This window comes from Perissodus microlepis, chromosome 1 (assembly GCF_051167445.1).
Source record: "Perissodus microlepis isolate ML-2025 ecotype Zambia chromosome 1, ASM5116744v1, whole genome shotgun sequence".
NCBI classification, from domain to species: Eukaryota; Metazoa; Chordata; class Actinopteri; order Cichliformes; family Cichlidae; genus Perissodus; species Perissodus microlepis.
Genome location: NC_140461.1, coordinates 24,059,365 through 24,073,075, shown reverse-complemented (window position 1 = coordinate 24,073,075; position 13,711 = coordinate 24,059,365). Strand labels below are relative to the sequence as shown.

At 42.3% G+C, this 13,711-nt stretch overlaps 1 protein-coding gene across 1 annotated transcript; it reads right to left on the bottom strand.

Moving 5' to 3' along the window:
* Nucleotides 1-114: 114 nt before the first annotated feature.
* On the bottom strand, nt 115-2,860 carry LOC146393868 (C5a anaphylatoxin chemotactic receptor 1). Its single transcript, XM_084936544.1, has 3 exons — nt 2,763-2,860; nt 1,703-1,836; nt 115-1,359 (listed from the first exon to the last, which is right to left on the bottom strand). Exons 2-3 carry the CDS (start codon nt 1,814-1,816, stop codon nt 427-429), a joined length of 1,047 nt encoding a protein of 348 aa, XP_084792670.1. The 5' UTR covers nt 1,817-1,836; nt 2,763-2,860; the 3' UTR covers nt 115-426.
* Between the last annotated feature and the right edge of the window lie 10,851 nt (nt 2,861-13,711).

Here is a 13,711-nt window from a genome sequence, read left to right as displayed (position 1 = left end):
GCCAAATATGCTCTTTTTGGCAAATCATAGGAGTAATTTCTGTTTGTTTTGTTTTGTAAATGAAACTTTTCCATTCCCATTCTCAAAATTTTTAATAGCCTATTAAAAAAAAAAAAAAAAAAAAAGTATGTGTACATTCAAAACAAATCAATAACAGTCCAGATAGGATCACATCTCTGCAAAACTGTCAAACTAAAGCAAAAATCATCATTTTATTTACAAGATTATATGTGGCCTTCACTCATAAAGAGGACACTGCGGTACATTCACTTGCAATAACTCAAACACTTCCACTTCTGTATTTACATAACTCACATTTTAAAGGGGGATGAATAATTTCCACAAAAGGAGAAATGCACATGTTAAAAGAAATGCTGAAGAAATGAAGAGTTAACATGCTAAATTATTACATTATTGGCCTCCCTGTTACATCTGCGAGTTTTTCAGTGACTTCCTTCGTATGGACTCTGAGGAGTCATCATTGAAAAGTCGGTCAATGGTGGAGACCAGAGAAGCTTTGATGGCACGGCCTAAGCCTCTGGCAGCAAACACGTAAAGCACGGGGTTCAGGGCGCTCTTGATATACACCAGGTACAGAGATATGTATTTACCATAGCCTGCTGACTGATACAGAGAGTCAGATTTGGCCAAAGCCTGTATAAATCGACAAACAAAATAGGGGACCCAGCAGGTGAGGAAGAGGAGCATTGTGAAAAAGAGCACATGGTACATCCTTATCATCTTGCGTGCCATTGAAGGAGTGGAGGAGGTGGGTGTTGGAGGTGAAGCTCTCCTAATAGTGAGCAAAACAGCCAGGTTACTTCCCAGGAACACCAGCACGGGCAACATGAAACCTGCTAAAGTTTCGATTACGAACAAAGTCGTATTATGCCCTTCACTCTCAAAGCAAAGGTGTTTCCCATATTTCTCCTGCAGGACAGCGAAGTAGAGGTAGGGGCTAGACAAGATGGTAGCCATCAGCCATATGAGACCACAGGCCAAAGGGACGGCCCAAGCTGGCCGTCGCAGTCGAGCCCACACCGGCCTCAGCAGGCACAAGCATCGTTCCAGAGCCACAGCGCAGAGGAGGAAAGCAGAGGCGTACAATCCCAGGACCCGCAGGAACATGATGATGCGGCAGAAGGTGTCCCCAAATGGCCAGCTGTAGTTGTGAATGAGAAAGCCCAACATGAGAGGGGTCCGCAGGATCAGCACCAGATCGGCCAGGGCAAGGTTCAGGACATAGACACGGAAACTGCTGGCAGCGCGTGTCTCCTCATTACTGCCTCTACGCACCACATGACGATGACTCCGAAATCCGAGCGCCCAAACCACGAGCCCATTCAGAGGCGCGCCCACCTTGAGGTACCAAGACAACCAGGTTGCAGTTAGGCTCGGGGAAACAGCAACTTGACATTTTGCAGGAATTCATTTATTTGCTTGTTGTGAGACTGAACCTACTGTTCATTCTGTGAAACCGATATGAAGATGGAGCTGGTCTTATTTAATGAGCTCTGGTGGCTTTTTCAGCCTTTGCATGACAATCGTCATTTACATTGAGCAGGCTCCCTGCCTGTTGTAGCTGCAATTCATGGAGCATTTACTCCACATGTATATATGTAAGTGGAACTGATACTGAATGTGAATTTTACATCGGAAACGATTCATGAACTGAAAGTCAAAAAAAGAGAAGATTTCTCACCAAGAAGATAAGCAGCGTAACTACGATCTGGGTTCCTCTTGAAGCCTCTGCCTGCCAGGTGCTGCTGTTGGAGCTAGGTAGGTTTTCCACCTGTGTCCCATTCATGCCAGCCATCGGGCCGATACGAAACTGGGCTGTAATGCAGCACGTTAGTTAAATACAGAAAGTACTGCGGCTGTTTGTCAATAAACAATTTCATCACTGATGGAGAAGGAAAACATGCAACTGTTGCACTGAAAGACAGATTTCACATATGCTGGTTGCCTAAAATGTTGACAAGCTGATGTCCACACCACACAGCAAGGTGACGCCACAAACTTCCTTCTGTACATTTGCTCAGCTTTGCATTGTTTCTTAAAGTTACGTTCCTTACTTAAAAATAGCGAATGCACATTACTGCAACAAAGTGAGTGCAGCGCTCGAGTCTGAATCACCTGGGTGGGTGTTTTTAAAAAAAATCATCTATCACTTAGGTGGCATTTTCTAATCGGATGAATAATCATAACCACTGTACTCTAACTTTGACAATTTTGTGGGTTTTAGTGCAAATGTCAGCTTTTTCCTCAAGAGGCAGTTTGACTTTATGTGCTGCTTTTTGTTTCCATGGTGTGATTAATAAAAACATGAAAGCACAGCATGCACGTCAGGTGCAACAACAGTGATTAACGAGAAAGGAATCTGCTACACGTACATTCAGGCAACCCCGGGGTCTGCTATTCTGCTGCTGCATGCAAACATTCATGTATCAGTGAACTTATCTCCCTGGTATGGATTCATTTTTTCAAAGCAAAAGTGAATTTCTGCTTTCACAAATCACAAAAATTTTTCCTTTTTCCATGTTAAGCATTACAAGCAATGAGCAGCATTTGTGCTGCAACTGACTCCAATTTTAGTTTGCTGCCCTTACTAACCAGATCAGTACTAACCTGCACCAGAGTTATCAGTAGCTGTGAATCAGTGGAGATTAAAAGCTTTGAAGTTGGTGTTTGAAAAAAAGATAAAATTAAAATCTAAAAGCAGGATTCAAATTAAAATCTAATTCAAAGACTTCTTTACTCACCTCCTTTACTTGAGTTGTGGGTGGAAGAAGTGGAGCAGCATATCAATAAAAAGGGAGTGCCTATCTGCCTAACTCTCTCTCTCTCTTTCCTGTCTGTGATTGCAACACACAGACACACTCTCCTTCCTATAACCATATTTACAACATCTCAGAGTCAATCATCATTTTCTTCTGATAGTGAAAAGCAAGTGTTTCCCTCCGGCTTTATCAGCTGCTTTACATGAGTAGTTGTTAACCTCAGAGGCATAAAAGGTAAAAACGGAATAAAATAAAACTGCCACGTCTCTTTTTTTAAAAAAAAAAATTGCCACGAAGTTGTTTTTTTGTTTGTTTGTTTTCCATGAAACTTGATTTCTAACATTTTGGTGGGCACTTTGTTTTTCATAGCTCGCAGTGAGAGGAAACGTACCCCAGCTGCTCTTGAGCTGCCGGTGCCGCGTTCAGATATTCATCAATCTAGATTTCTATTTGCTTCACTTCCTTTTCTATTATGTCTGCCACATTGTTTTGCATTTCTTTGTGTGGAGTGGATGATAAGATCATTTTTAAACACCCGAAAAAATAGTTTTGGACTTGATCGAAGCTTTCAGTTTACATCAAAACAACAACACACGCTAATTTTAACAAAACACAACAAATGAATGTTGTTGAGCCAAAAGGATCTGTCGTTATAAATGAGGAGAGCACAATCAAACTGAAAATGCTATTGAAAAATAATTTTAGCTAATTCTTATTATTTTCAGCTGTGTTTGTGTCAAGGGTCAGCTGCTTTAAACTTATCAAGGACTCTGGTTTAATACTTTGGCCGGCTGGTTGATGAAGGTGCTCCTCACAGCAAAACACTCACGTGATAATTGAAAATTATTTATTTGAAACAGCTTTCTGCTTTCACGAGTCGCTCCAGATTACGCCTGTGCGTGTCATTTGACGTTTGTTTGCAGTGGCCGGGTCTAAAGCCTCCCTGAGGTAGGCTCGGTGTGTGAAAAGTGAAGTAGGCACACATTAAAACTGCAGTCTTGCAGACGGTTGGTGTTACAGAGGAGCATATTAGGGATAGGGTGATTGAAGGAAGATCATCCACTGTGGTGACCCCTAAAGAAGAGGAAGAAGGCTAAAAATTGGGTCCAGTGTTTGACTTTATTATATAAGGTTTCAAATTACAACCTTTCAGATATCAAATCTCAATCTGGACAAGCAGGGTCCCAAAGTCTAAGTTGTCTAGACAACTTCAGACTTGCATATTCTCCTCACCATGACTGGGCGCTTCATTTACTTTCATAATGTCTCCTGTTTATCTCCTACATGCACCCTCCTGTAGCTGCCAGACATCTCAAACTCTGATTCCAGTCATCCATTCTGAAATGTGGATGTGTCTGAGCCTATGCCAAGCATGTGGCCATGTGTCCTCTCCTGAAAAGTATTTAGAAGCTAAATATGGGCACTCCCATTTTTATAACAGTTGAACAATGGGTAAAAAGTGACACACTGCGGACTACTTAAACAACTTAATGAGTCATCTGATTGAAATGTCAATGGAAGGGTGTAACTCAAGAATACCTGGCCACATGTGCAGAGGTGTTAGGATGGTCAGCGACACCAGCACGCTCACATTTCACTGCAGAATCTTTAATGATTATTTTGCTGTATTGAAGCTTTTCAAGCTCTTTTGAATGGACCTAAATGAGCACACAAAATCAGTGTTGTGATCTCAGCCTGAAGCCCAGCAATTGAATCAGAACTTTTTTTAAGACAATTTCCTAAAACACCAGGGCACTGCAGAGGTTTATAGTTTTTGAAAAATAGTTTTTTTGTAGATCATATAAAGCGTATTTATGGAAGCAGGACTGCGTCTGTGCAGTAAACAAGCTGCCTGGTTCCTGTCTAGTTACTTGCAAAAGTACGCCACCAGATGGCAGTGCTGCTTATTCAAGGATCCAAGGGATTCAAGGAGCTTTGTCATTTGCATCACATGTTTACATGAGGTGGAACGAAATTATGTACACATGGTCCCAGAGCGAAAAGAAACAGAATAACGAAGAAACAAAATTTTAAAAAGTTTTTTTTTTTTTTTTAAAACAAAACAGAATAACAGAATAATACAATAACCTGAGTACCAGTATGGAGTATGGATACAGAATGTAGGTATAAATATAGGTATAAATGCTTTAGCAGCAAAAGGGCATGATGACCAGCATTGATAAAGTGAGGGTGTCAGTAAGTGTCAGTAGTGATTAAGGTGCTACAATAACAGTTCTTGTCCATTATGCATTGAGAAGTCTCACAGCTTCTGGAAGCTGTTTCTCAGTCTGGTGGTTTTGCATGTAATTATCCTCAGCCTCCTGCCTGAGGGGAGCGGGACAAAGAGTGTGTGTGCTGGGTGAGTGGGGTCCTTCATGATACAGGTGGCCCTCTTCCTGGATCTGGAGGTGTATATGTTGGTTACGGTTGGGAGGCTGCCTCCGACAACTCTGTGCAGCCTTCACCACCCTCTGTAGCGCTTTCCTCTCTGCCACAGTGCAGTTTCCGTGCCGCACGTTGATGCCAGTGCACAGAACACTCTCCACCGCACATCTGTAAAAGGAGATGAGGACTGAGCTCTCCCGCACGCCTCAACCGCCTCAGGAAGCAGAGCCTCTGGTGAGCCTTCCTGATCAGGCTGGAAGTTTTGTTTTTCCAGGTGAGGTTGCTATCTAGGTACGTACCACGTACCCAGGTACTTGTAGCTGGGTACTACTTCGACTGCAGATCCTCCGTCGTGCAGGGGTGTGTGTGTGTGTGTGTCTGCCCCTCCTGAAGTCCACAATCATCTCCTTCGTCTTCTCATTTAAACAGAGATTTGTTTTATTTGGTAAATAACAAAGAGGTTTTGCCCTCTCTTGGTTTTTTTTTTTTTTTTAGGAGTGTTTTCCTTGACACCGGAGTCTACAGTAGATGTGTTTCTCCTGAGATCCTGGACTGTTTGTACTGTTGCATTTGACATATATGACACATATTTATGAAACACAGCCTTCCCACATGTCCAACTACTACGTACTAAAGGCTGTACACTGGCTTGTTGCCCCATGTGTCACTTTCATTCAGAATTTATTCCAGATATACTAAAAGCAGCTACATTTTCAAGTTTTTATGTTTCAGTGCCACCTTCTGGTCAATTAATTGGGAATTTAAAAAACGAGAACAAAAACAAAACACCAGTGAAGAAAGTCGGAGAAAGTCTCATTTTTAGCAGAAAAAGCCCAAAATAATGTTTCAGTATATATTTTGACTTGTTTAAAATTTGATCCATATCAGTGTGTGGGGGAAACATTTAGATGTTTATTTATTTGGTCAGTATCAGTTTGAAGTGTTGTTTTATTGCCGGGTTTAATTTAGATCATTACAGAAAGTAAAGCTGAAATTGTTTGAATGCTGTGTTGCGTTCTAGTCTAGGCGTGTATTGAACGCAACAAGAAATTGGCCCCACTCACGCACCACCCAAGAAAGAACACAAACAGTAGTATCTTTTAAAATAACAAACAAAACTCCCTAATGGTCCCTACGCTTTCCTACACAAAATGAAAACCAACCAAAAGACAATTCAGGAGAAAACTTAATCAACAAAAATGGCTCCTCATGCCTACTAGGCTGCTGCAGTGAACAATATATACAAGGTGAACAAAATACACAATTGCTACTTTACAAATCTATTCACAGCTATTTACAAGATTAAGGTAACACACACACACACACACACACACACACACACACACACACACACACACACACACACACACACTTTGTTGGATGGTGGCGGTTAGGAGAGAGGGGGCCAGGTTGCTGTCATCTGGTGGTTAAATACTGGCGGTGATCAACCAATTATCCAATCCGAGGATAGGCAGAGACTCCACCTAACTACTCAGCAGGCACGCCCAGGTGTCCACCTCCTAAGAAAGAAAAGGGGAAAACCCACAGCCATCCTCTGGTGGGAGGAGTCACACATAAAACAAACACTGACAACATTGGATCATAACATTCCCCGCCACCCAAAAATCAAACGTTTAACCCCAAATGAAATGTTTGATTCATGACCTAGAGAGGGCATCAGCCATGACGTTCTCTAAGCCCTTTTAATCAGTTTCACTCAGTTTGCGCTCAATGACAAACGGACCGGAAAACTTTGCCTGCAGGGGAGAAACAACAGGCAAGAAAACCAACACGCGATCACCTGACTGGAACATCCGTGCTACAGACTTTTTATCAAAATTGGTTTTCATTCTGACCTGAGCATTTGTTAGCGCATCACAAGCAAAACTGCAGGCATTATGCAGCCTCTCTCTAAACGAACTAACATAGTCCAGAATGTTTTCTCTTGGACGATGCCTGAGAGAAGTTTCTCTTTCAAAAGACGTAGCGGACCGTTCACAGTGTGACCAAAAACTAAATCAGCTGGACTGAACCCCAAAGACTCCTGGCATGTCTCCCTGATGGCGAACAACAGTAGTGGCAACCCCTCATCCCACTCACGGCTTGACTCAGTGCAAAGTTTGCGAAGCATGTTTTTTTTAGAGTTTGGTGGAACCTTTCTAATGCAACCTGACTCTCTGGGTGATACGCGCTGGAAGTGTGATGGTTAACACTGAGCTCTGTCATGACCAATTTTTGCCCTGATCTGTTTGGATGCGGCAAGATCAGAACCACTGGTGTCTGCAATTGGTGTTTCGACTACCTTAGGCAACGGAAAAACTTTGCAGCCAGCTAGATTGTTTCCAAGGATGATGTCAATGCCTGCAACCGGTAACTGGGGTCGCACACCAAGTTTAACCTCACCCGCCACAAACTGAGACGAGAGCTGCACAAAGTGCAAAGGCACACGCATTACACACATTCAAACTCCCCACGCTAACACATTGGCACCACAATAGGATTGAGCTGAGAACGGTAAGACACCCTCACAAATGAGCGACTGTTTTGCACCAGTGTCACACAAAATACTGACAGGAACCCTCTTTTCTTCTCCCATCAATGAGACAAAACCTTTTGACACAAAAGGCTTGAACTCTTCATCTACTTTATCACTTTGAATTACAGTCACATCTTCTAAGGCATGAGGTTTGGTCTGTATTGGGGAAGGATATTTACCCTTCCTGGTCTGTTCCTCTCTTTTGAGAACGGGACAAGCAGCAATGAGGCGTCTGCTCAGGTGATACTTGCAAAGACACTCTACACAGCAACGAAGCAAAAACAAAGGTTCTTTGTTGGATGGTGGAGGTTAGGAGAGAGGGGGCCAGGTGGCTGTCATCTGGTGGTTAAATACTGGAGGTGATCAACCAATTATCCAATCCGAGGATAGGCAGAGACTCCACCTAACTACTCAGCAGGCACGCCCAGGTGTCCACCTCCTAAGAAAGAAAAGGGGAAAAACCCACAGCCATCCTCTGGTGGGAGGAGTCACACATAAAACAAACACTGACAACATTGGATCATAACAGCTGAAAGACTGAACAAAGCAAAACTGATTTCCTGCACATTGATTACAGATTATGTGATGTCTGCAAGGATTTCATGCTTTTAAATACATATACACTGCTCAAAAAAATAAAATAAAATAAAATAAAGGGAACACTTAAACAACAAAATGTAATTCCAAGTTAATCACACTTCTGTGAAATCAAATTGTCCACTTTGGAAGCAACACTGATTGACAATTAATTTCACATGCTGTTGTGCAAATGGAATAGACAGCAGGTAGAAATTATAGGCAATTAGCAAGACATCCCCAATAAAGGAGTGGTTCTGCAGGTGGTGACCACAGACCACTTCTCAGTATCTATGCTTTCTGGCTGATTTTTTTGGTCACTTTTGATTGCTGGCGGTGATTTCACTCTAGTGGTAGCATGAGACGGAGTCTACAACCCACACAAGTGGCTCAAGTAGTGCGGCTCATCCAGGATGGCACATCAATGCAAACTGTGGCAAGAAGGTTTGCTGTGTCTGTCAGCGTAGTGTCCAGAGCATGGAGGCACTACCAGGAGACAGGCCAGTACATCAGGTGACTTGGAGGAGGCCATAGGAGGGCAACAACCAGCAGCAGGATCGCCTTTGTGCAAGGAGGAACAGGAGGAACACTGCCAGAGCCCTGCAAAATGACCTGCAACAGGCCACAAATGTGCATGTATCTGCTGAAACGGTCAGAAACCGACTCTATGAGGGTGGCATGAGGGCCCGACGTCCACAGGTGGGGGTTGTGCTTACAGCCCAACACCATGCAGGACGTTTAGCATTTGCAAGAGAACACCAAGATTGGCAACTTCGCCACTGGCGCCCTGTGCTCTTCCTTCAGCATGACTGGTTTGGCAGTGGGTCAGTAATGGTGTGGGGTGGCATTTCTTTGGGGGGCCGCACAGCCGTCCATGTGTTTGCCAGAGGTAACCTGACTGCCACTAGGTACTGAGATGAGATCCTCAGACCCCTTATGAGACCATATGCTGATGTGGTTGGCACTGGGTTCCTCCTAATGCAAGACAATGCTAGACCTCATGTGGCTGGAGTGTGTCAGTAGTTCCTGCAAGACAAAGGCATTGATGCTATGGACTCGCCCGTCCGTTCCCCAGACCTGAATCCAATTGAGCACATTTGGGACATCATGTCTTGCTCCATCCACCAATGCAACGTTGCACCACAGACTGTCCAGGAGTTGGCAGATGCTTTAGTTCAGGTCTGGGAGAAGATCCCTCAGAAGACCATCCGCCACACATCAGGAACAAGCATTGTAGGGAGGTCATACAGGAGCCCACACACTACTGAGCGTCACTTTGACTTGTCTTAAGGACATTACATCAAAGTTGGATCAGCCTGTAGTGTGTTTTCCCACTTTCATGGGTTGCTAAATTTGATTTCCATTGATTATTTTTGTGTGATTTTGTTGTCAGCACATTAAATTATGTAAAGAACAAAGTATTTAATAAGTATATTTAATTCATTTAGATCTAGGATGTCTTATTTTGTGTTCCCTTAATTCTTTTGAGCAGAAACACTAGAAAAGCTAAATTAACCAACTGTGATTTGTACCGACACATGGACGGGGAAAATGTTATAAAGGCTTCATGATATAAAAGGGATAAAACCTCATGAGCTTTACTAGTTGCACAAACATGCACATGTAAGGTTGAACCTGCTGGGTCATATTTACCTTCCACTTTAGGGCCAACATATTTCTTGCTTTTAAAAATTCAGATCAGATGCTCTTCTGATGTAATGACACCAGCTTTGTCATTGTCGCGTGAAATAATTTGTCGAGAACAAAGAATTTGCTTTAACAACTAATTCAACCACAGAATGCAGATTTCTATTGATGTAGAATTCTTGTGAAATTTGACTTATTAATTTAAAAAACCAAAAAACCCCAAACAATATTGGTGAAACGTGACATCTATTGATGTTAAAGAGCAAATCGCTGACTCATTTAGAAATAATGATGGGGCATGGGGGATTCATCACTGTGAAAACTGTGTGGGTAAACAGGTTACAAGGTTTAACAGTATGTTACTCATTGTAAATTTCAGTGAATTTAAAGATTTAATAATTTATTGTATATCAGATTAAAAGATTCAGAGAATCTAGTCAAATCTAGTTGGGTTCAGTAGGGCTGAGTCACGTCATTTTCATACTCATCAAACCCTTTAGTGGCGCCATGTGCCCCGTGAAGGGGAACAGGGGCACCAACTTCCCAGAAGAGACCACCCCCATCAAGGGTTTCATCACAGGAAGCAGAGTGCTCAGGTTTCTCAAGGTTTCAGCCCTGTCTGCTGGGCACTGAAACCTTGAGGTCGTCTCCCAGGTCAAAATCTGAACTGTAGATGTGCGTTGTTAATGCCATGTTGAACAGACGTCGTGTCAGACCTTTTCTCGAAAGTGAGAAATATAAATCAGATTATGGGGGTGTGTTCACAGATAATGAGTTTTGGAAGTGATGCTATTTAATTTCTTTTTTCTTTTAATTGTTTGAAGGTTCAATAAACAATCCGATTTAAAAAACAACAAATATATCTAGCTATTATTTAATGGATCATTCTTTACAGTGCTAATACTGATTTTTAGCCTTGTCCACTGCGCACAGAGATTTCTTCAGATTTTAGGAATCTTTGGATGTTAAGGAACATTGTTCTGAAATTGTTCCAAAATTTATAGACGCAGTTTTTTTTCAGATTACTGAACCTTTGCGAATCTTTACTTCTGAGAAACTCTGACACTCGAAAATCCTCTTTTTACACCCAATCATGTTAATGATCTGTTACCTCTTAAATTTCCAGCCTTTTATTGAGTTGCTGCCATCAAGTTCACAATGATTTTCTCGGTTTAAACATTTCAAGTTTTCTTTGTTCCACTGTGGATAAAATGTGAGTTTGAGATTCTGTTTTTATTTACATTTTAGATAGCGTCTTCCTTGATTGATTCATGAGCTTGCTGCTCAGTTTTCTTTGTTACTTCCCCTTCCCACGCTCTGAAATTCAGCTTATTCAAAATTCATGTCAAATAATCTACCTGCCCATGTTCTCCGAGCCAACCAACCGCTAATCCTTGCTCTTTCATCTATGTTCTGTCGCTCTCCCTTTCAGGCAGTGTGTTGTGCAGCTCTCCCCTGTCTCCACCTCTTTCAGGTTGTCTGTCCAAAAATCTCCATTTACTATCTGCTCACTTTGCTCTACCACCACCAAAAGCATCTAGACTCTGGGGTTCAGTCACCACCGCCTACCTTCACCTGGGACTTTGCTCAATGACGTCACTTGTCATCTGAGTGTTGCTGCCAAGAAAACGTGCAGTGGTGTGTATAATACTGAGGTCTGTGTTCCCATGCTTCTTCTTTTGTTCACACCAAGGGAGAACAAAATAAATTTAACTCACGTCCTGCATATATGTAGACACAGTTGACTTGTCCAAATGCTTGGCAGCTTCACTGCCTGGATGTATGTCTGACCATTCATAAGTTATGAATGCTCATGCCTCCGGGTTTGGGAATAACCAATTATGGTGTGAAACACTATGATGACACCTGCAGCGTTTCAGCGGCTGACATGGTGGGTCTTCTTTGGAGCCAGAAGTTACCATATTTTGCTGAATAGGCTAGTTTGTTTCGCATGCTGCATTTATAAACTGTACTGTTGCAACGCACTACTGTACATATATATGTAAGAAAATAAAGTTACGTACATACTGGAAGTAATTTTCAGTGAAGTGGCTAGCAGAGACCACAGAAAGTAATAACTGGGTGTCAGGAAGTAGGCGGGACCCAAGAGGAACTTTTTTCAACTTGCAGGCAAACCAGTGAAGGTGTACATTAGAGGTGAACCTGTAATGTATAGTAAGTACATTACAGGTTCACCTTGGCAACCGGAACCAGGAATGCCCACTAGCAATCAACTGTCAGCTTCAAAGCGATGAGTGAATTGCTTCCAGTGTGGGTGCAGCTTAATAAAACAAAAATTTCACCCACCACATCTGATGTACAAAGTCTGTGGAAGTCCAAAATGGTTTCTGCATTAGGCTATAAATATGCTTTTCAAAGCTCTTAATTTGGGCACGTTAACATTGGTGTCTATGGGGACTGATTTGCTTTTGGAGACCGCCTCTAGTGGCCATTAGTGGCCATTTTATAGCTTTCACATTGGCTTGATCTTCCAGTTTGGGAATCTTCTTCTGTGAATTTTGACTGACTGGGGTTTCCAACCACACAGCCTGAGTCTAAGTGCTCAGTTATGGTGATATGATTGCAGCTCTGTACCATTTACAAAAATCTTAGGGAGCAGGTCTTCTCCTGAATGATGGGTGTCGCCACACAAAATCTCTTTTTACATAAAGTTTCAACTTGCAACAACCCCTCTGTGCACTCTGTGAATCTTTGAGCTTTAAAACACAATCATACGCCCATGTCTTCAGCCTGGCTGCACTGGCACAATGCGTGAAGTTACAAAAATGAGACGCAAACAGTCGGCCAAAGCGGCGGCTTGCGCCAATGGCTGTGATGTCACTTTTGTCGCACGCTGCTGATCACCAGGGCAAAAACACCAGATGTAATGGACCCATAAGTAGTGCTCTTGTACTGCACAGGCCATGTGACATTTCTTGAGGTGCAGTGCTCTTAAACTGTTCTGGAAACTACACTTTTCATTTTTTGTGTTTCACAGCTTTTGAATTTCAAATATTGAGCAAAAACCCTTAATTTAGTTTCTGTTTCGATAGAATCATCACAGTTTTAAATACTAACCTTTAACATAAAAATTGGCTGTATGCTAACTGGTGGCAAACCCTCTGAAAACCCTCAGGGCTGGAAATCTTTTTGCTCAAACAGTGCAAAGTTTTTAGGGTAACAGTATGATCTGGAAAAAATTTTCAGGGAATCTTTTGATGTGGAGAATTAGTTCCTATAAGTAAAACAAAAAAAAAAAACAGAGAGGTGTGCAATATTTAAAGCAGTTTGTGGAATTGATTCATAACCAGTGTTGGTCTTTCCACTTCGCACACTTCCTCTAAACCAGCTAATTTTAGATGCGTGCCTTTTGATCGGGGGAAACCTCTACTCCACAAACGTCGTCTGTCGGGCCTTTGTACAAAAATTTCCCTGTGGCGCTACATATGTCAAAGACTTTGGGCACGCAGGCCAACACGGGATGACGTCATTGGAGGACAGAAGTGCCATCAGATCATATCAGCTGTACGTCTGCCGAGGCCTCTCATACATATCCCACATATGACAGGAAAACAGAGGCGCTCTGGTTGCCCACGTGGAAACCTGTCTTTTGTTGACACACAGAGAGAAAAGAAAGTTATTCTTCATTTATAGTTTCTTTTGTAGTAGCTTAGAAAAGAACTGCAAGAAGATGAGGTAATAGTGAAGGCGTTAAATATCACCTTCACAAAATTTTATGGTTTGTCCTTTCAATTCTACAGAAGATTAGGATCTGCTTTCCCCTTAA